This window comes from Centrocercus urophasianus, unplaced genomic scaffold (assembly GCF_019232065.1).
Source record: "Centrocercus urophasianus isolate 14NV4802_14NV808 unplaced genomic scaffold, USGS_Curo_1.0 seq_22, whole genome shotgun sequence".
NCBI lineage: Eukaryota > Metazoa > Chordata > Aves > Galliformes > Phasianidae > Centrocercus > Centrocercus urophasianus.
In genome coordinates this window covers 16,426,640-16,447,658 of record NW_024884778.1, presented here as the reverse complement: position 1 = coordinate 16,447,658, position 21,019 = coordinate 16,426,640, and the positions used below count along the sequence as shown (strand labels likewise).

Genomic DNA, 21,019 nt, shown 5'->3' with positions numbered 1-21,019 from the left:
GCTGCTTAATGTTTGTCTCTTCAGTTTTCAAAGGAGATAAATCTGCATTATAACATCTTAATGGACAACAGCATGCATGTTGCACAGCTCACTCATGTCGTGAGTAGCAATGCATTTGAGGTTGATAGGCAGAACTGTACTTGGAGATGAAGCAGAGTGAATAATTCACACGAAGACAGTAAATATTAGATCTCTCAGGATACTACTTTTAAAAGATAAAAGACCAATTAGCTGCAGGTGTCTGAAATAATTTACAAGACCACTCTAGCCAAAAATAAATTGGTGACATTACTCTAGAAGCCCAACTTGGGGGATTTACTAGATAGAATTCAGCCACGTCCAAAGCAGATGCATTAAACCAGAATTTTGCGTGAGCAAGGTTGGCCAGATCCCAAATATTGGCCACTAGCAGGCAGCCTTGTGTCCCTGCTCAGCAGGCTTTCAGGAGATGCCTGAGCTGAGCATCAGCAGGTGATCCCGAGCCAATGGTCAGAAGCATAAGTAGTAGCATTTAAACAGGCAAAGAAGTGAGTGCCATCACTTTGTCTTTTGTAGGTACACCATCACTCATATGCATAAAGTCTTTTACCTGGCACACACATCCTTTTCTGCCACCTGCTGTCCTACTGTTTGACCCGCTCTATATACAAATCAATGTTTTTAGCACAGGAACTGAGCCCAGCTATCTCATTTCAGATTCTAGTCCCATTCGTTAAGTATAACCATCTCCATTCTTCTTAAGCAGCTGCAGCTAAGCCACAAAAGTTTGTTATTTCTACTTTTGACTTTGCAGAGCAAAGCACGCCGGACACCAAATAACTATTTCAAGAGACAATGCATTCTCCCAGCATCTTTCCTCCACGTACAGGCTAACAATTATGGTTAACGCAATGGCTGTACCATTCTGTGACTATCTGTCTGAGCATTCCTCAGAGTGTGAATTCAAGCAAACAACAAATCGTTAACGTCAGAAGGACCCAGACGCCTCACTTCATCCAGCAGGTACGTTTGTCATTTCTGGAGCTGAGCAGACTCATCGTCTCCTCGAAGAATGGCACACGGCAGCAGCTCTATCTGAGGATGAAGGAAAGGGCTCTGCTGGCACACAAAGGACGTGTGGTAATGTACCGTTTTTTCCCCTCCCTTCCCCCACGCTCAGCTCTCATATTTGGATTACTTCTGGATTGCTGTGCCTCCGTATCATGTTTCAGGATGTAATTACCCTTACAAAAAATGAAGGGAAAATGCTTAAGTGACTCTTTTTTCCATGCATAAGCTACAACTTATGGTGAAATCATTGCTGTAAATGGACAAAAGAAAACATTTCCATGCTAAGACTTCAATGTAAAGCTTTGGTTCTGATAGATTATAGGCTACACATTGCAGGAGAGGATTAAGAAAAAAAGATTTTAGGAAAAATGCTTTAATTTTAATAGATGTTTTTGCATTAAGTTTATGCTTGCCAAAATATATGTTATCTCTGCAAATCAGTAAATCTGCACTAAAACTGCACCACCTGGAAACCATTTTTCTAAGCACATAAAACAGAACCGAACGCACATTTTTCAGGTCTTTTGAAAACACTCAATTTTCTTGCTCCTCATGCAACTGTAAGTAGTGGGAGAGAATTTCCAGCTGTGCCTTGTCAGCCTACGGACCGAACACATTGTGCTGCTTTTCATTTCGCTTAGCGGAGGTTTTCAGTTCCCCAACTAGGAGCTCCAGCCGATTCTCTGCACACAGAGCAGAGCAGCGCTTTGTCCCCAGGGAACGAAGCGATTTCAGACTTAACTAAGGAATCATCTCACGTGTTTCAACAACCCCTACTGTTTCTCTGTTTGTTTTAAAGATATCAGTGTGATTTTATTTCATTTGCAACTGGAGACTAAATGACACCAAGCAGATTCTGCTGTTAGGTTAGATTACAAGGTAAAATGTTTTACGTTTTAAATTACTGCTTAAAGCGTGGCGTTGAATGGCTTAAACTACTTGTTAACTTTGCAAATATGTATGAAATAATACTAGCTATATTTGGCAATACTGAACATGAATGCTTTTCTAGATAAACTATGCAATACCCGTTGATCTGCTTTTTGTTCGGTGTGAATGCGTGCCATACACTTTGAGCTTAAACTAACTGAAAGTGCAATTAGTTCTGCAGGTATGGCTGAATGTAACTCATTTCTGTGCAAGCAATTTAAAGAGGAGAACGTGAAAAGCCTTGGTAAACCAGTTTAACTCCTGTGTATCATGAGAAATGACCAGGACAACTGAGAAAGGCATTTGAATATAGACTGACCAGACAAAGGAAGATTATTGAATAAATCCTGATATTCTGGTACTGAAGGATTGCTGCTTTAAAAATTAACCCTTTCCATTACCATGGCAGCAAAATAACTGTTATTGAAATTACTGAAGATAAACATTCCGAAAGTTACAAACTACTGAACGTGTTACATGATAAAGGTTTTAAGAATGCTTGCACATAGCATGCATGATCTAAATGTTCATGGGTAAAACCAGAAAGGTGTAGTCATACTGAGTGTGCCTGGCAACAAAATAACATAGCAAGTTCAATTTATTAGCCATCTATAATTCTATTTTGAAGCCTAATCTTTTTATTGCAAAAGCCTTATAAGATGAATAGGCTGCATTTTCCCCAAATTAGATGTTGTCTGGCACTCAACTAATTGCAACTTCCTGAAATCTGAGCATTCTTCTCATGGGTGGACAAAGCCCAGCAAACTTAAGGCATGACATTCAAAATTTGGGCCTGAAAATGTGAGATATCTCTTATTTGATAAGTCAGTGTAAGAAACAAAGACATATTTCAGTATTTTGTGTGTGAGGAACACTCTTTGGCCTTAAGGAGTAGCACTGAGTGTTCACTAGTGAAGAGCTGCTGTAAAAATACAGCATACGGACTCATGTGAACAGGGCAGGCCTGGCCTTGGGTGGAAAGGTGTCTGGTTTTTTCTTTGTAAATTTGTAATTCTAGTATTTTATGAAAACTGCCTGCACTTTGTAATGATGGAACTTACTTTACTTTTATTATTAATATGGAGGTTAACAGCAAAAATACTGAGACGGAAAAATACCTGTATTGAGAATGGAAAAGTATTTCAGTCACGTTGCTGTGTAACTCTGGTCACAAGAAGAAATGGTTAAACATTAAAGTGCACAAATGTCATGTACCAACATTGCAACTACATAGCTATGGTGTTATTATAAAGTGCACTATAAAATGTAACCCTAATTGAGATGTCACTAACTCAACAGAATGAATACACATGTTCAAGGTTTTTCTTTGTGTACTCAGTTTTCCCTGAAGGCTCCTTCTGCTTTCAATGCAAACACACAGAACAGAAGTTTACTGTACAATTTTATAGTCAGTCATTACCATGCGAGAAAGTTAGAAACCAAAGCCATTAGGCCATCTGTCCCGCAGGACTAGGTGCTAAGAGGCAAGCGCTTCCTGAAAAAGAACAGATCACCAGTGCACAGTGCAGGCTTCTGCATCTATTTGAAACGTTAGCTGACAGTCATTTCGTTGAAGAAAAGGTTGGGATAGACCTATCTAGCATTTTGGAACAACGGACTTCTGGTGGGTAGGAAGAGAACTGAGTAATGTACAGCCCGGGTTGTTTTGCTTGCAGGGGACTTTATAGGAACCTGTGTGAGACACCTCCATCTCAAGTTCTCTAAATATGGGAGTATTGGCTTGGCTTAATAAAAATCTGCAAGTAAATATGTATTTGCTGCAATACTTTAAAATTAAATCAGTTGAACATAAAAACTGCAGTACTAGGAAAGAGTAAAACTATGTTTTTTATAAGCTCATCTACTGCCAACTTCACGTTTGAAAACAGAATATGAGAATTATGCCAGAGAAAGCATCAAAAGCACAAAATCCCAATATGCCTTATGTCACAGAAAAAACTAGGAAACTTGTCCCAAGACCTTAACCCATTATATGAAGCAGGAAATATCAAAGGGCGTAAAAACATACAACAAAAAAAAAATTCAGGCAGAATCACAGTATCTACTTGCATTTCTATCTAGCGTTTATACAACGAGTATCTCCAAGATGAAAAGCTCCACATAAAGCTGGGCCGACAAACATTAAGAAAAAGCCATTTGAATCCCCTTTAGAGTTCCTTAGACTAAAACCATGGACATACTGTAAGCTGTGTCTGAGACACAATGACCAGATGCTCCAAATCTCCAACTCTCATCAGCAATCGTTAGCTCTCAGCATTACAAGAACACTGGTGTCTTTAGTCTCAGTTACAGAGGTCACAGGACAAGAGTTTCCTTTCTCAAAAAATAATGCTATCATAATCAGTATTAACTTTGGGCACGCACAGACTGGCTACCACAGTGGCACAGCCATGCCTCATGTTGTTCCCCTGCATACTGCTGGGTCCTGACCGCTCTGCTCTGGAATGCCACCTATTGGTGACAGTACGTGCAGTGTAAGTGATGGAATGCAAGAAGGCTCCAGATATGCAGTCATTCTCAATTTCTTGGAAAGTAAATGCAGAACGCAGCCCATCATTTTTAGACTACGTACAATTAATAAAAGCTTTCAGAAGTTTCAACAACATGAAGGAAATATTAACAACCAAAATTAAGCAGAAAATTTATAGCTCTCAGGAACTCTCTTGCTGGAAGCAGCAACAATTGCTAAACTAGAAATGCCTGCTGGCTCTGTGCATCTGAAGTACCTGTAAAAATGCAACCCCCAAATGCAAAACTACCATCTTTTTAGATTAATGATTAATATTGATTGAAAAAGATACACTTTTATGCTCAACTTGACTCACTCAGCAGTCAGCTGATAAATTCTCGCTCTATCCAATTGCATGACTGAATTTGAGTGCTGTGCACAAGCGCAGAGAACACAAAGGTTGAACTGCTTAAATGAGGTCTCAGGGCAATTTGTTTCCAAGAGGAAACTTGGTTATATGGATGTACCATACGTTGGTCCTCTTGCTTTAAGTGGTACGCCATGTTTCTGACGTCTTAATAAAGCTCTCCAGATAGCTAATTGTCTGCTTTTTCCCCATTTCAGGACTCTTTCCAAGCCACTCAAAAACATGCAGGCCTCGTCATTCATCTATTATTTCCTGCTTGTTTCACTGTGTATTGATCTGTCACAAAATGAAACAAGTGCAGCCCTTAGGAGGCAAAGGAGAAGAATGAGACACAGAGGGCTGAGGAAGGGCTCCTACGCAGGGCGCCGGCTCCTCAGACAGCCAAGGATGAAGCCTCCAGCTCCTGCAGCACCCAGCATACCTCTCATTAACATTGATGATGGTGTCGTGGGAGTATTTGACTCGCTCATAGGTCTGGGTGGACATGAATCCAGTTACAGTGTCTTACCAGGTAAGAATTGAACTTCTACTATTTGGATTGGGCTAAATTTCTCTTGTTTTCAGATTAAACTCCTTAAAGCTTTGCTTCAGCTCTACTTGCAACACACACTGAAGTAAGACCTGGTTACCTTTTCTAACCTAATTTTACTGCCTTTTATAGTAATTTTGTGTTTACTATAGGAAGCTTTTTAATCTCCTATGCTTAATCTTTACAGAAAAGCCTACTTAGCCACATCACAGTAATATTTTCTGCACTCTTGCTCCATTACATCTAATAAAAATTTAGCTGGAATAATATTTTCATAACTTCAAATGTGTAGGAGGATTGAAGGCCATTTTGAAGAACTCCCTGCTCACCTCCTAAGTCAATTAACAACATTTCACTTAGGCCCTAACACCAATAACACAACTATTAAGCTCTTAAACTTTTGTTGTGCTTGAAAAACAGCATCTATGTGCAATAGTTTGGGAATAATTATTGGCTTTGTAAATAAAGCAATAACAGTAATAGCTGCATGACAACTTTATGTCTTAAAAAACACCAAAACAATCATAATTTCATTGGTCTTTACTAAAACCTATCTCAGTAATTGCAGCGTGACACTCTGCAGACTCCTCATAGAATGCAGGACTAGCAAGTACTTGAAAACAGAGAGTTGTTAAGTATCTTTTTGATCTTTGATGCAGTAAGGGAAGAGAGTAGTCTTGCTCTACAATGTTTGCAACTTCACAATGTCACAAATGGGAAATTAAGATTCAACAAGAGTCTAAAAATAGATGTATTCTGAAGAGCTGAATATTATGTTTCCATGTTGCAAATCCAGTTTGTAACCAATTAAATAATCATGGAGATAATACAGTGCCTCATTTCTTTCCGTAGCAAGAAGTTCAAAGGTTGAAGAGGAGACACTGAGGTACTGTGAAACACCAGTACAGGGGCATGTCCACTAACAGCTCATGAATGATATAAAGGTGTAAAAACTTCTATTCCAGCACTGAAAGGTCACACATGAAATAAAAGTATTATATGCAATTTTATGAACAAAACAGGAAAGCCCTGGTTACCTCTTTTCTCCATAAAATAATACTCTATTTCTATAGGCAGAATGCTTTTTAGTGCATCACATGAGGCATGAGCTCTAGGTCAGTCACAGAACTGTAGGTTGGATGGGACCTCTGGAGATCACCTCTGCTAAAGCAGGAGCCCTAGAGGAGGTTCCCATTTCAAACAAAATATTTTTAAATAAGGAGTTTTAATTGGGAAACTAGAAAAACTCTTGACTGTAATATTTTAACACATACTAAAATACCACTCATATAAACTGTTTAATTAAAAATACATTTTAAAGTTAAACAGAGCAAAATACCACATAAATAGCATACACTTTATGTAAGATATTCCAGTCTATCAGAGACCATCAGTCATGCTGAAATAATGCATGGTCCCTCCCCCGCCACCTCCTCGTTTCTTTCCCTCTATGTGGACTCCCATCCAAAAGCTGAGCTAAAACCACTGAACTCATTTTATTTGGAACCTCATGCTGGATTTACACCATATTTCCAAAGGTTAAAAGTCTTGTGCTTACATGCCAAACACTTCAACCACAAGGTATTTTTCAGTCTAGCTTTTAAAGTTCAAGATTTTTGCAAGTTAATGTCAGATTTGGAAAAAACAGAACCTATTAAATAATAGAACACTACTATTAATCATGTGTCAAAACAGAAAAAAAAATGCAATCCAAAGACCAGAACCGAATTTTCACTCTTCTAGCTACTTAATCTGCTGTTAGAAGCCTGAAAAAAGAAACAACTTACAAATAGAATTTGCAGGCTGAAAATTAGCAGCTTAAGTAGAGGTTTCACGGCAGCTGGACATCTCCCTTTCCTCCCTATAAACATCACACAAACTCAAATCAAACAATTCACCACAACATAAAACAATTCAGTTGTTTGCCCGCCATGGCCTATGGTTTCCCTATTAAGCAGAGAATCACAGGTACACTGTGGCATTATTCCTAACATCTCATAAATCTCACTTCTTCCTACGCATGCTACTATACTGAGGTTACTCAATGGATAGGAAGTTTAAGGGGAATCTCAACCCAGTCTTTACTCCCTCTCATATGTGAATTCCAAAGGCATGCGTTTCCTTTGCAGATTATTTCAAACAAAAATAGTGGCTTATTGGCAAGCACATAAAAAACAGAAGACGGGAAGAAGCAAACAGTGACGGACTTACAGCCAAGTAACCTCTGCCCTGGGCTAACTCATATCCTTCAGTTAACATGGCTTGAGTTAATGAGAGCAGAACTTTATGCAGCAGAAGCCATACATACACAGCTTGGACTAATTGGCCCCTCGAAAATCACAAATGCAAATTTTTAATTCCTCCTCCTTTCTGTCAGCCAATCACAGAATGAATCTGATAACCTCTATCCTAGAAGACAAGTTCATATCCAACAGGATATGAACAACAGGAATACCTTTTTATGAAGTTGAGACTTGAAATGCCTTTAAGGACCTCACAAAATGACGGATTTTGAGTTAAATATTAATATCAGAGATATTTCAGGCTTTTATTTGAATCTGATCTATAGGGATCTTGCCAGGATGGTCATGGAGAATCCTGAATGCTCTCCCTTTACAACTGAACAACCAAGCATGGACCAGGCAGATAGTGGGGCAACTAATGCTGCACACAATCCTTACAGAGACACTGTCTATCTCAAAGGATAGACAAGCCTCTCACATGTGAACTCAGTTGAGACAAAAATTTTCCACTGTATTGGAAAATATTTATACTGGCTGAAGGAGAAAGTCAAACCATCCCTAAACAAAGAGGAAATTTTCTCTTTGTACACAGGAAAGTGCAAAGAAACTTCAGTCTGAAATGAACCCCTCAGCAATACATTACTTCATTAATTAGGCAGAGAAAAGGAAGATATGTTCAGTAGAATTTCTCACTAGGTTCAGAAGCATGCTTGCTAATAGCAAAAGAACTGCATGGGATAAAGAATCTCTGTCTTGGCCTTTCCTTGCTTAAAAGGAAAAAAAATCCCACAACAAAAACGTCATGCTAAAGCACAATGTTTATCCTGGAGCCTGGATGACAGCTGCCTAGGGAAATATTTGCTGAGGTAGATTCCACCACTGGAAGGAAAGAGAGAGACTTGGAGCAGTCTCTTCATGCTCCCTGAACAATTTGCCTACTGAATCTATGAGTGTAGCTTGCAATCTTTATACATTTCTTCCTGGAATATTCAACTACTACTCCAAGGAAATCTCTTTTTCATTAGGTTCACATTCAGAATCCTTGGAGAAAGTACTTATTAGTACAAGAAGTTGCACAAACCTGGCTATTTTCTAAGCAGAGAGGTGGGTTTTTTTTTCAGACAAAGAAGGGTACAAGGAGAGATGATGCTTGCCATCTTACAAGCTGTTACAGAACAGATTTTCCTTGCATTAAGCCTGTGAACAGTCACTATACAGTGAATACTGACATCCTCCTGGTTCCACAGAGCCTTAAGAAAGCTTTCTCATTCAGCATACAAAACATCAGTGGGTATGTCACTCGCACAAGAGATAAACAAAGGGAGACCTGGAAAAACTTATTCTCATGTTCTGCATGATTTGTTCTAATATCACTGTGATGAAGAGAACTTTTGCTTCTTTCTCCGCTCAATCTATGCGCAGCTTTCACTGAAGTCTGTGATTTCTGCTTCTGATTTCTAAGGATGGGGAGGAAAGAGGAGCTGCCATGCACAAGACTCTCAGACATTCATCATTTAGATCTAATTTTCCTTTTTCAAGAATATCTCTGAAGTTGAATCCAAAAGCTTTTCCAGAAGACAAAGCTGGTAGGGCATTTCATCAGCTGGCCAGGAAAAGAAGGAAATGAACGGTTATGGCAACTGCCTGAAAGGGGCGAGCAGATAGAGGGACAGAAAGCCTGCACTCTGCTGACAGGAAGCTGTAAGCAGGTAACAGCTACACACACCTTAATTGTGTTTCTCCCCCTTGGCTGCCTTCACAGCTGAGGCCAAGAATCAAGGAGAGATTAGAGACTGCTTTCTTTACAGAGTGGTGAGGTGCTGGAACAGGCTGCACAGAGAGGTTGTGGATGCCCTGTCCCTGGAGATGTTCAATGCCAGATTGGATGGGGAGCCCTGGGCAGCCTGGTCTAGTATTAAATGTGGAGGTTGGCAGCCCTGCCTGTGGCAGGGGGGCTGGAGATTCATGATCCTTGAGGTCCCTTCCAACCCTCGTCATTCTGTGATTCTGTGATTCCGTGACTCTCTAGCTGACTGCTAATGAGCCGAAGATGATAAGGTCAAGAAAACCAAGGGATAAGCATAAGATACTTAGAATAGGGTGTATTTCATGTGTTTTCAAGTTGTGAACAAAATAGCAATGCTTTCTTGCAAAGTTTTAAATAAACACTGTTGCTTGTAATTCTGTTTAAGCTATTTAACTCCATTTTTTCTGTCTCTGGTAGGAAAAAAGGGGCAGTGCACAGCTAATGGGATGATCATGTTCGATAAAGCTGTCTGGTCTCCCAAGCCCTGCATTACATGTCTCTGTTCAAAAGGAGAAGTGATCTGTGACACAACCATGTGCCATCCGCTGAAATGTCCCCAGACCATCATACCTGCAGGAGAATGCTGCCCAGTTTGTTCTGATACTGGTATAGTACATATTTTTACTATTTTAAAACTACCTCAAGCAAAACCTTACATACAATATACACTTCATAATATCAAGGATTACCTGGTACACATAATACTTCTGTAGAGAAAAAAAGCCCTGAATTATGTGGTAAGAGCAGCTCTAGGTGAGTTTGTTTTAATTTTTAGAAAATATGTAAAGAAGATCATTTTATTTCTGTTTTTCCCCTTTTCTGCTTTTCTTCCCCTGTATAAAAATTTGGTAAATAGATCAAGAAAGAAAACATCCGGTTACATTTTATATCCCACTTTTACTTACAAAGGATTGATAATTAACTACTAGCACTCACAAACATAAAGTCTGGTAAATATTTGTGGAAAGTGTAAAAACACGTGCACCTAGCTGACTTCAGAGAGGAAAGTTAAGAGAAACAACAGGACTACGATCACACTTGTGCTTCATTGAAGAAATTATATAAAAGCTTTTTTGTTTTTAATGAAAAATAGAGGAGACTGTGATTTCTTTTTCCCATTCCCCATACCTAACCTCTTACTGTAAAAATATTTAGCCTCTTTGTCTGTGCAGCTGTGTAACACACACACACACATAGAAATGCACTGAGACACAACAGAAATTAACTGAAGAACAAGAAGTTATTTGAAACAATTAAACTCTCTTCACTGGAATTGCCCTACTGGGCAAGTGAAACCTCTGGTAATTGAGTGAATACCTTTCCCTTGTTACTCTACATCTACATCTACATCCATCTCCACCCTTGGCAGTCCCTTGCACAGGAGAACCAGCTGTAGCCTTTTTGAGTTTTATTCAAATTCCCTTTCTGTCATTCCCAGCAAATTTTATTTTTACCTCTTTAGAACCCTGCACCAACATAAAATAAGTGAATGAATAAATAGGTATACTAATTCAAAAAGGAAGGTAAGAAAGGCTATGTTCAAATTTTCACCCTTTGTTCTGGAAATGCAGGGAGTCATACCCTCCTACAGAAGGCTTTGCATAGCTGGTTTAATCATTCAGCACAGACTGACTCCTCTGTCAAGCAGGAATATAAAGGAATATTTTCATTCTTCTTGACTCATCACCTGAGGAGAATACTGCCGTTCTACAGTGACCATTTTTTTACTATATGAAAGGAATAATTACTGAAACTGTAACAGATTGTTTTGTTGTTGTTTTTTTTTTTAATTCTCATTACCTGGTCAGCCTCCTCATTGGATTCAAATATTGTTTCACTGGATGATATAATTGAATTGTCTGGTGATTCGCCAGAACCCAACAACCTCGACAACAACCCCAACGTGCTGTCATCTGCACATACTCAAACTGAAATGGATGAACTGCTTAGAACAGAAGTGGTAGAGATTAAAGACAAAGAGGTTCATAAGAAGGGTGAGAAGAGGAGAAAGAAGAAAGGCAAAAAAAATCAACAGAAGTATAAAGATCATCAGAAGGAAGAGAAGCCCGATGGAATGAAGGATGAAGAAAGAAGGAGACTGTTTGAAGAGGAAGAGCTGCAACTTGAAAAAGAAGTAATAAAGAAGAGGCAAGGAGTAAGAACAAGAGAGAGAGATGCAGAGGAACAGTACGAAAGTGATGAAGATGATGGAACTTTCCCCATTCCTGTTCCACCGATAGAAGCTCCTCCATTGCCAGCTGCATGTTCCACCTCAGAATCCACAGTAAGCTGTATTAACGCCAAGCTTACACAAATACCACCTATCTCAGATCCAGACCTAACAAGTCTAGACCTTACAGGTAATTAGTGGGTGTAATTTACATTATTTGTTCTCTTAAATTAATATTACCTATATATTACCTAATATTCAGTCAGCAGTAGCATTAATACGCTGTAATTTCCTGTCATACAAATGTATTAATTACTTTACAGCTGGGATTCTTAACGCCATAAATTATAACTGCTAAGATATGCTAATTTGCTTACACTAGAATTTAAATACTAATATGAATATAGATATCCACAAATATTTTACATAATAAAATGGTATTATATTTTTATATGTACAACACTACACAACTCAACACATACTGTACTTCATAACCCAAACTACGTTATTGAATTCTTTCCTAGGAAACATTATTACCACCATCTCCAATGAAGCATTCAATGGGATACCGAATTTGGAATGGATTGATTTAAGTAAAAATAATATTTCCTCTTCTGGCATTGGTCCACATGCATTCAAGGTAAGAAAGCCCAACTTTTCTGTTATCTTATGGCTGAATAATACCTGAAGTTTTTCCAGTTTTAATTCTCTGGATCTAAAACTTACCTAAGTAATCACTGTATATTTACAATGCAGTTAAAACTTGGCTATTTCAAGGAATTTCTCTTGCAATCAGGAATAACTAGAGATTTTTAAATGACGTAAACCAAGCATTAAATGTTAAGCAATCATGAGAAGCACTACACATTACTGCATTGCTGCTTTGAAGTTTTCAAATGGTAACTGTGATCATAACGTATGTTTACCCATGTAATTTACACCTTCATGACCTGTATTCTCTTACTCATCCTTTTAATTGAGACCCTGAAAAAGCTGAAGCGTTTGTATTTGGATGGAAACATGCTGGTACATATTCCCTCTGAACTGCCATCAACTTTGGAAGAAATAAAAATAAATGACAACCAACTCCATGCCATTGATGAAGAGGCCTTGCAAGGTATCTAGGAAAATAACACCAATCACATGAAAAGATAAAAATACCTTTGGAAAGCAAACTGTTCAAACAAGCACATCTGATTAGATATAATGAGAGTTGCCACGTTTCCATAAGGCAACAAATAAAAGCTAAAAGTTTTGCATGACCGAGTTTTGAAATATTGCATTTTCCCTTCTTAGGGAACCACCACTCAACAAAGTAACACTTCAGGCTTACGGTTGCTAAGTAGAGGTTGATTTGGAGTGTGTTGAAGACACCTTCAGTACTGAACCGTAACCTGACCACTCTGTGTCTCATAACATAATCAGAGCAACTCACAACCATTTTTAGCAAAGCTAAATGTGGGCTGATCCATGCCATAACTTCAGCTGAACTTTTTGATCCCTTTCCTCTTCTGCCAAAAGGGTCCCCATGGAAACTGGAATGGTTTGGTGACATAGCTCTCTGTGGAGCAATACAAATGCTGGAGCTGAGAAAGGAAATGTAGGCCAACGGGCTACAAGGGCCTTTTAGTTTAAAATGATCAAAGCTTCTGTTAAAACAAAACCAAGCACAATAGTAGGTTTCTTTGTGAATGAGGAACCTCTTATGAAATAGTATTTCTTGTTAACATACACCAATCAGTGCTTTCTTCTGTGGCCTTGCATTTGGATGTCTGAGATCTACGTGGTCTGTTCCTTCAGGAAGAGGAACAGTATATAATCTGTGAAGAGCTCTCAACACTTGGTACAGCAAGTGGTTGAATGGCATCCAGCGGGGAGGGGAAGGTATGAGTAAGCAGGGGTGATGTACCCAGTGTCACATAAGTGAGTGGAGACTGGGGATCATTGGGCAACTGACTGCACAGAGGTCAGCCCCAACACGGCATTGCAAGCGTCTGCTGATTGAGTAATGAGGCCTAAAGGGTAGAACTACCCACAGCTCTTGCAGCTGAAAAACCTCATTTTGCATTAAACCAATTAAAAATACAATTCTATGACAATGAGATAATGAATTTAAACCCAGTCAGGAAGACATTACGGTTTTTCATTACTGCGATCGTTGTGATGTCTAAGATGGGTAAATTTTAAACTTAAAATTAACTAGATTGAGATGGCAGTCACTAACAGAACTTCAAACCTTTTCTCCTCAGGTTTAAAGAACCTGGTCACCTTGGAATTGGAAGGAAATAAACTCAGTGAAGCAAACGTCAGTCCTTTGGCCTTCTACCCCTTGAAAAGCCTCTCTTATTTGCGACTGGGAAGAAATAAGTTTAGGATTATCCCTCAAGGTCTTCCCACCACACTTGAGGTAAAGCAAAAAAGAAAAAAAAACCAGCTTTATTTTTTCATCCATTTTCAGTAACTGTTATTTCTTTCCCTACTTTACTATCATCAGACAAAGCTGGTCCAAACTGTGTGATTTTGTTTCGAGGTACACTAATTCTTACTCACAGAAACGTATTTATTCACTGACTCCATCCCAGTAGGGTGTTTCAAGTCCAAATTTCTCTTGTATGCTCTCACAAAATACTATGGCTGCAAGAACATTAACATTTAAAACCATCAGTTCTGCCTCTTCATCCACGCAACAGTCATAATCCAATAGAGATAGTTTTAGTGAAAAAACATTATTCATGAGAGAGCAGCAAGAATAATGACCAAACTAGAAAAGCCTGTTTCATAGTGAAAAACTGAAGAAACCAAGATTGTATAGACTCAGAGAGAGAGAGAAAATAAAAACATTCTTTTGATGCCTATGGCTAACTGTCCTCTTCTATTTTTTGGCTGTTCTATGTCTCAACTTTCCAAACCTTTGCAGAATTCCTCCAGAACTGGAGGGGCTGAACAAGACTCCTGCCCTGAACAATTTCATCCTCCCTTGATTTTTAATGAAAAAATTTCTTCTTCCAGGAGTCTCCTATCCCATTCCCCTGCCAGAGTTTGAACTTCTTTTGTTTGTTCCTGTTTATTCAGGTCCTATACATACTTCAGCTGTTGCTCACTTTTGGTTTGTGACATGTTTATCTTTCTTTACAAGGCATTGGGAAGTCAATCTATGGTTTTGTAAAACATACTTTTGATACATTGCAGACTCAAAGCACTAAGCTTTGTAAAACATTAACATTTTAATTTTCCTTTAAATTTAAAAGTTTCAAAGCTCACTGGTACCCAGCAAGTATATTAAGAAAGTAAAAATTTGTGATGTTTTTCCCACTAATGGCTTTCCAGAAGAAGAAATACACATATTTACTTATTTGCCTCCTATCAATCTCATCAATCCCTCATCACAAAGCATGCAACTTCTGGCAGGACAAATTAAAGCACTGCTATTCTGTTTCATCTTTCAAAGCAATTTGCGTTCTCACAAATGAGGAAAACCATCTGCTTTGAAAATCACTGTTTACCACAAGTTGTGTTACGTCTACAAACTCTGGTTCAGATTATTTGCTTTTTATCCACAAATTAAAATATTTACCACGTAATATGAAGGACCTTTAACAACTACCTTTTTACTTTGCAATGGGAAATAAGAGCATATTTTGCTTTCACAAATTTTCTTTCTAAATGCACTTATAGGAGCTATACCTTGAAAATAATCAAATTGAAGAGGTGTCAGAAATTTGCTTTAATCATACAAGAAAAATAAATGTCATTGTGCTAAAGCACAACAAATTAGAAGAACACAGAATAGCACCTTTGGCTTGGATAAACCAAGAGTGAGTATAAAACATTTCAAATACTTTATTTCTTTCTGTTACGAGTGAGTCAGATAATGAAATTAATAGTTATGTCATAACTTTTAACTTTAAATTATCTTTCAATTTGCTAATTGTCTATTTTTTTCTTAATTTCCTTTCCTCAAATTGTATAATCTAGGAAATCTTTTGTCAACTTTAAAACAAAAATTATCTTAACATCTCAAATCTGTGCTGTATTAACATGAAGAGTAAACACTTTTTTTCTGATTATTCAATCAAAAACGAATATTACCAATAATACTCTATACAATTATAATTTTGAATCAATAAATCATTATCTCAGAGGTAATTAAAAATGATTAAATGTCGTTCTAGCCTAATTTCATGTTAGATTAAAAACTGCAAAAGTAAACAAAGAGAAGACTGTGTATTCCTGTCGTGCAAGAGCAGAATATGTCATCAACCATCTGAACATTCAATAATTAAGTAGGCCTCATTACAGAAACAGTGGGATGATTCTGAAGTTCAGAAGAATGATTCTCACTAAAATAAGCCTGCAGTCCAAATCACTCTTCTGTCACATGGAAGTTAATGATACTTACAGTTTCACTACTCAAAGTTCATGGAGCACACAAGCAGTTTCCAAAGGAAATTACTTGCAAAGTCACATAGCATGCCTTGCCATAGCCTGTAAGCCACAGTTCATTTCTGGATTCACACACAGTTTCATCTGAAAAGAACCATGCCTTTACTGACAGCTTCTGGAATAATGCTGAAGCAGCCACTCACAAAGTGCTACAGTTTCAGATGGGATCTAGAATAAAACTTAAAAATCCAGGCCAATGAGATGAACAGTAAATGTCCAAGCTTATTATGAATATCCTGACATAATTTTTAATTGCAATTCTCAGTGCTTTTAAATCACAAACTACCCAGTTTCCTCTGCTCAAGCAATCTCTACTCATTCCTGTCTGTTATTCTGTACAGAATGCAGCATTAATAATGCAGCACGCTATGATGTTTCTGTCCCATTTTCTTTCTCCTTTCATGCAGAAACCTGGAATCAATTGATCTCTCATACAATAAGCTGTATCACGTTCCCTCCTACCTGCCAAAATCTTTACTCCACCTGATACTTATAGGAAATCAGATTGAAAGGATTCCAGGATATGTCTTTGGTCATATGAAGCCAGGTTTGGAGTATCTCTACCTGTCCTTCAACAAACTTACTGATGATGGAATAGATCCGGTGTCGTTTTTTGGAGCATACCACTCTCTGAGAGAGTTGTTTTTGGATCACAATGATTTAAAGTCTGTACCATTTGGAATTGAAGAAATGAGAAAATTACGTTTTCTAAGACTGAACAACAATAAAATAAGGTAAATGCAAGTTTAATGTCATGAAAGTTTTACAAGACGTGCTTTCTTTCCAGAGCTTTTCACGTTTAGTAAATAATTCATCTCGTAAATTTTGAAGGAGGAGCTAAATCCTGAGTCTTCCACTGCAGTATTTCTTCTGCACATAATGGGAGAAAACTACAGTTTCACCCTTTATCCTATTTGTAAAAATGCTACAGAGGTGCTGAGCAGCAGTTCTCTCTAGAAAAGCAATCTCTAATGTTGCTTGGGCCACATTCCCACCAAGGCAGCCACAACTGGATGCACACAGCAAAGTACATCTCTTTCTTGCTGCTCTTGAACCGCAGACCAAACAGTTCACCAAAAAAGCCCAGGAACAACAAAAACTGAAAAGAATCTTCAGCTGAAAGTCTCTCGAGCATTTTTCAGTCAGTTCCAGCTGTGAAGTCAGGCATTTTCTTTAATTCCTTTCTACTTTCCTTTCAAAACAAAGTAAAAGGGGTTTATGTATGTCATGCAGAAAGTTCACACTTTCATGCAACTTGGCAATACTTTTCTCAAAAAAAGTATATGATATAAATGAGAAAATGCAAGGGGAAAATCTAAGGAAGAATGACTTCCAAAAGTCTTCAATGATTACTTAAAAAAACATATTGATAAACATATTGAAATACTAATAAATTGCATTTCTAAATTAAATGAAGAAGTTACGAGTTGTTTTAATCAGTCAAATTCCTCCCACACTGTCACAGGACGGTCCCTCCAGAACGCATCTGCAGGACCCACCTCCACGACGATGATGTTCACTACAACAGTGAAGAGGACGAGGGTGAAGATTCACGTTTGGAACACGTTCATCTTGAGAACAATTACATCAACACAAGACAGCTATCACCACATTCGTTCTCATGCATAAGATCCTACTGCAGCGTTGTTCTTAAACCACAGAAGACCAAATAAATACCCAACTTTTGCACTGCAGAACGCCTTTCTAGAAAAACAGGTTTATTTATTCTCTGCCACTAACATGCCTGCTTATTTCTCTCTAACCCCCCTTACTACTACAAATAAGATAGAAGACATTATTTACCGAAGGTAGAATTGTATTTCTTGATATTGTTCCACTATGCAAATATTAAATGTAAAAACAGAAGCTCAAACCCGTCAAATCTTTATTTCTACCAACAAAACTTCTACTTAAATACAGTAGACAAAACTGTGACCTCAGACACAGCCCCACAACACCAAATTTCAGAAGAGAATAGAGCTCAGCAGCCAGCTTGGTCCAATCTGATCCGATTAACTGAATTTAAACCATTTTAAATGGTATCATTAGTTTCAAAATCGATTCCATTGAAAGACCTTGAACTACAAACATCCTGTAGTGCAAGAATCAAATTTCTTAATACACACGCGGTAATAGAGAAAATCTCCTACCCAATTTCCATCTGAAATTTCGTTGGAAAAGCATTCAATTCTTTTCAAAACATGGGACAGTGAAAACTTCCAGTCTTCAAACATGGAATTTGACAAGTTAGAGCAATTAACTTCTGCCTGGATTATTATTTTTGTTTTTTCAAACAGAAAAAAAAGAAAAAAGCATGGTTGGTCCTCTTCGCTTGGACAATCCTTACTTGGCTCAGATCTTTACACTGCCCAGACCATGTTGTCTATTTTGATGACTGGACAGATATTCTTGAAACTGTCAAAAATCCAGTTTGTTGTTAACTGAAATCTTACTGATAGTCTTAAATCACCCCAGTAGAGACAATACTGATGAAGCCATTTCAATTTTATATTTGATAGTAATGTCCACTTGGGTATACAAGTACGTACTTACAGTTGGATGTTTCCCTAGAAGTTGGTTTATTCTCTCAAAGATTTAAAAACGAACAAAATTAATATTCTGCTCCAACTTTAGTATTACATTCTTTCTATAAAGCGGTCTAAATTTTTGATAGAAAACAGTTAATATTTTTCTTTTAAAGAATATATTCCATGAAAATTGAAAGTAATTTCAACAGCTTCCATATTCATTAAATTCGACAGTATTTTCTTGAAAGAGTGGGCTGCTGACAATAAACGACTAGAGGGGACTGACAGGTCATTATTTTTCATGCAATTACTTTCCATTTTTTCTTGGGCTATTCTGCAAGAAATAACAACATTTACTCTTTTTTTCCCCAGTACTATAGGTTTTTGCTGCTTGATTATATCTTCTTCAGAATGGATGGGAACAAAGGATGAAACGGCTTAAAATGTTGACATTTTGACATTTGGGACATTTTAAAAGGCACATAAAAGCTGTAAACAACTGCATACCATACAAACCCTCAGGGGATACATACCAACTACTGAACTGTAATTCTTTCCCTCACTCTGAAAATGGTTTCCCAAATATCTCAATCTTCTGCCAGCAAACACTCTGTGTAATCAGCATAAATACATTGTTCGTGGCCATTTAACAGCAAAGGTGGTTGCCCTCAAAACACAGACATTTCAGCTCATTCCAGATACAGAGATACACAGAATACACAGAAAATATACAGAAACCTCCTGAATTCTATTTTCTCTGAAGCTAAACAACAACAATAAACACAAAATTGCATAGCTCTAAGTCAAAGTTCTCTCATCCAAATAAATCATCACCTGTAAGGCACAGCGTTACCATTGTGCAGGGAGTCAAAATATAACCTCCATGTAAGAAACATTCCTAAGGTATGTGGACTTCTGTAAAACAATTGCTTTGGATGTTTCGTTTGGTCAAGTATGTTCAGAAGTCATATTGTAGTGATTTGTATCTCCAATATGTGCTTTTTCACTTTTAAAATATCATAAAACTGGATTTTATGCAAATCTTTTGTCTAAGATTTTTTCCTCTGGTCACGTAATACAATGCATGTCAAGCTCATTTAGCATCATGCTATCATAAGTTGCTCATACAAGAAGCACTTGATAACAAAACATGATTTTAAAGTTATGATGCTAACATAATGCTGCAGAAACAGAGAGACTGAAGGAAAACAATTTTGGAGTCAGAACAGAGCAGTAGCAGAGACAGAAGACCAAGAAAGGGAAAAAAGTCAGGGGATAGAAGTTATGCAACAAATGGATGGATACTCACTTAAAAATACATGGGAAATTAAATTTGGATAACATTTTCATATGTCAAACACAAGCAGTTTTAGTCTGTTCATTCTTCTAAATTAGAAACTACAAAGAAGGTAAAATAGGCTTTATTATAAAACGAATAAATCTTACTATTTTGCAACAGGGAACCTCAAAGGATTTTATAAACAAAGCGAACAGGATGATAACCATTGCATATCTTGTGACAGTGAGACAGACGAGACCTGATCATTCTTGGTCCAGAAAAATAGGGGAACAAACTCAGAATCTTTTGACCACCAGCACGGTAAATATCCGACAGGCAGCAAAAAATACAAAACAAAAAAAGCAACCCTACAGTTACTGGGTAGTCCCTGCAATGTATTTGAGTAAATCATTTTTGCAGATTTGCATTGTAATGAAAACACTTCAGAAGACATTAAGACTAGAATATAGTTCTGTGAAAGTATTATCAGTCTCAGAAGGCTTTTATAAAGATACTATGGATCAAACCCCGTAACTTTTGTTTTAATTTAATGTTCTTGAGGAATTGAAACATTTTGTTTGAGCCAACAGTAATACTTCAAAAATCTGCTAAATTTTACAGAAGTTGGCACCATTTGATCTTTTAGTCTGACAAGAAGCTCAGCTGAGATGCTTGGAGGGACTCCACGTTATTCCTAGACAGGTGGAATCATGACTGCCAGCAGAAATTCAGTCAGTACAAACTCACAAATCAAGCAACTGTTTTGAACCAAAATCAGATGTGGGTGGATGCAGAGAAATGCTCTTCTTTCTCTTGTTTTCCAGATGCAGACATAGGTGCATTTGTATTGACCCCGAGATTCAAGTGAGAACAAGCTGCAGGTTGCTAAGACCGGGCAGACAGGGACATGCAGTGCTAACACATCCAGCAAAGTCTGTTACCACAGAGGATTGGATAGCTTTCTGAATTTGAGGCAGCACCTAGAGTCAATGCTTCCTCTAATACAAGGTACAGGCACTTTCTTCAAAAACTTTTCAGAAAAGCAATAGCCATCTCACTTGCATGAAATGAGAGCACTATTAATTATTCCACATGTTTCAGCCATTAGAACCTTTGCATTCCCAAAAACGTACAGCTCACAGT

General features: G+C 37.8%; 2 protein-coding genes across 5 annotated transcripts in view; one reads left to right on the top strand and one right to left on the bottom strand.

The window, feature by feature from the left end:
* The window catches only part of LOC122162666 (centromere protein P), a 116,756-nt gene that overhangs the window by 17,936 nt on the left and 77,801 nt on the right, over nt 1-21,019 (bottom strand). The gene's annotated exons all lie outside the window — the stretch shown is intronic.
* On the top strand, nt 816-19,638 carry ECM2 (extracellular matrix protein 2). Of its 4 annotated transcripts, XM_042823170.1 has the most exons (11): nt 1,698-1,929; nt 5,075-5,388; nt 9,874-10,062; nt 11,265-11,816; nt 12,151-12,266; nt 12,608-12,743; nt 13,876-14,033; nt 15,302-15,441; nt 16,477-16,803; nt 17,535-17,785; nt 18,970-19,638. In XM_042823170.1, the coding sequence occupies exons 2-10, from the start codon at nt 5,100-5,102 to the stop codon at nt 17,740-17,742; spliced, it is 2,115 nt and encodes a 704-aa protein (XP_042679104.1). In that variant the 5' UTR covers nt 1,698-1,929; nt 5,075-5,099; the 3' UTR covers nt 17,743-17,785; nt 18,970-19,638. The 4 variants fall into 4 exon arrangements, with proteins under 4 accessions (XP_042679103.1, XP_042679101.1, XP_042679104.1 ...); XM_042823169.1 differs by lacking the exon at nt 1,698-1,929 and adding an exon at nt 816-1,002 and having other exon boundaries at nt 17,535-19,638; XM_042823167.1 differs by lacking the exon at nt 1,698-1,929 and adding an exon at nt 1,023-1,119 and having other exon boundaries at nt 17,535-19,638.

What these genes read in the sequence shown, in the direction of transcription:
- ECM2 (XM_042823169.1), top strand. Translation starts at nt 5,100, where the DNA reads ATGCAGGCCTCGTCATTCATCTATTATTTCCTGCTTGTTTCACTGTGT. An exon ending in TTGGTCCACATGCATTCAAG is followed by an intron (nt 12,267 to 12,607) that starts GTAAGAAAGCCC and finishes CTTTTAATTGAG; the next exon opens with ACCCTGAAAAAGCTGAAGCG. An exon ending in TTGGCTTGGATAAACCAAGA is followed by an intron (nt 15,442 to 16,476) that starts GTGAGTATAAAA and finishes CCTTTCATGCAG; the next exon opens with AAACCTGGAATCAATTGATC.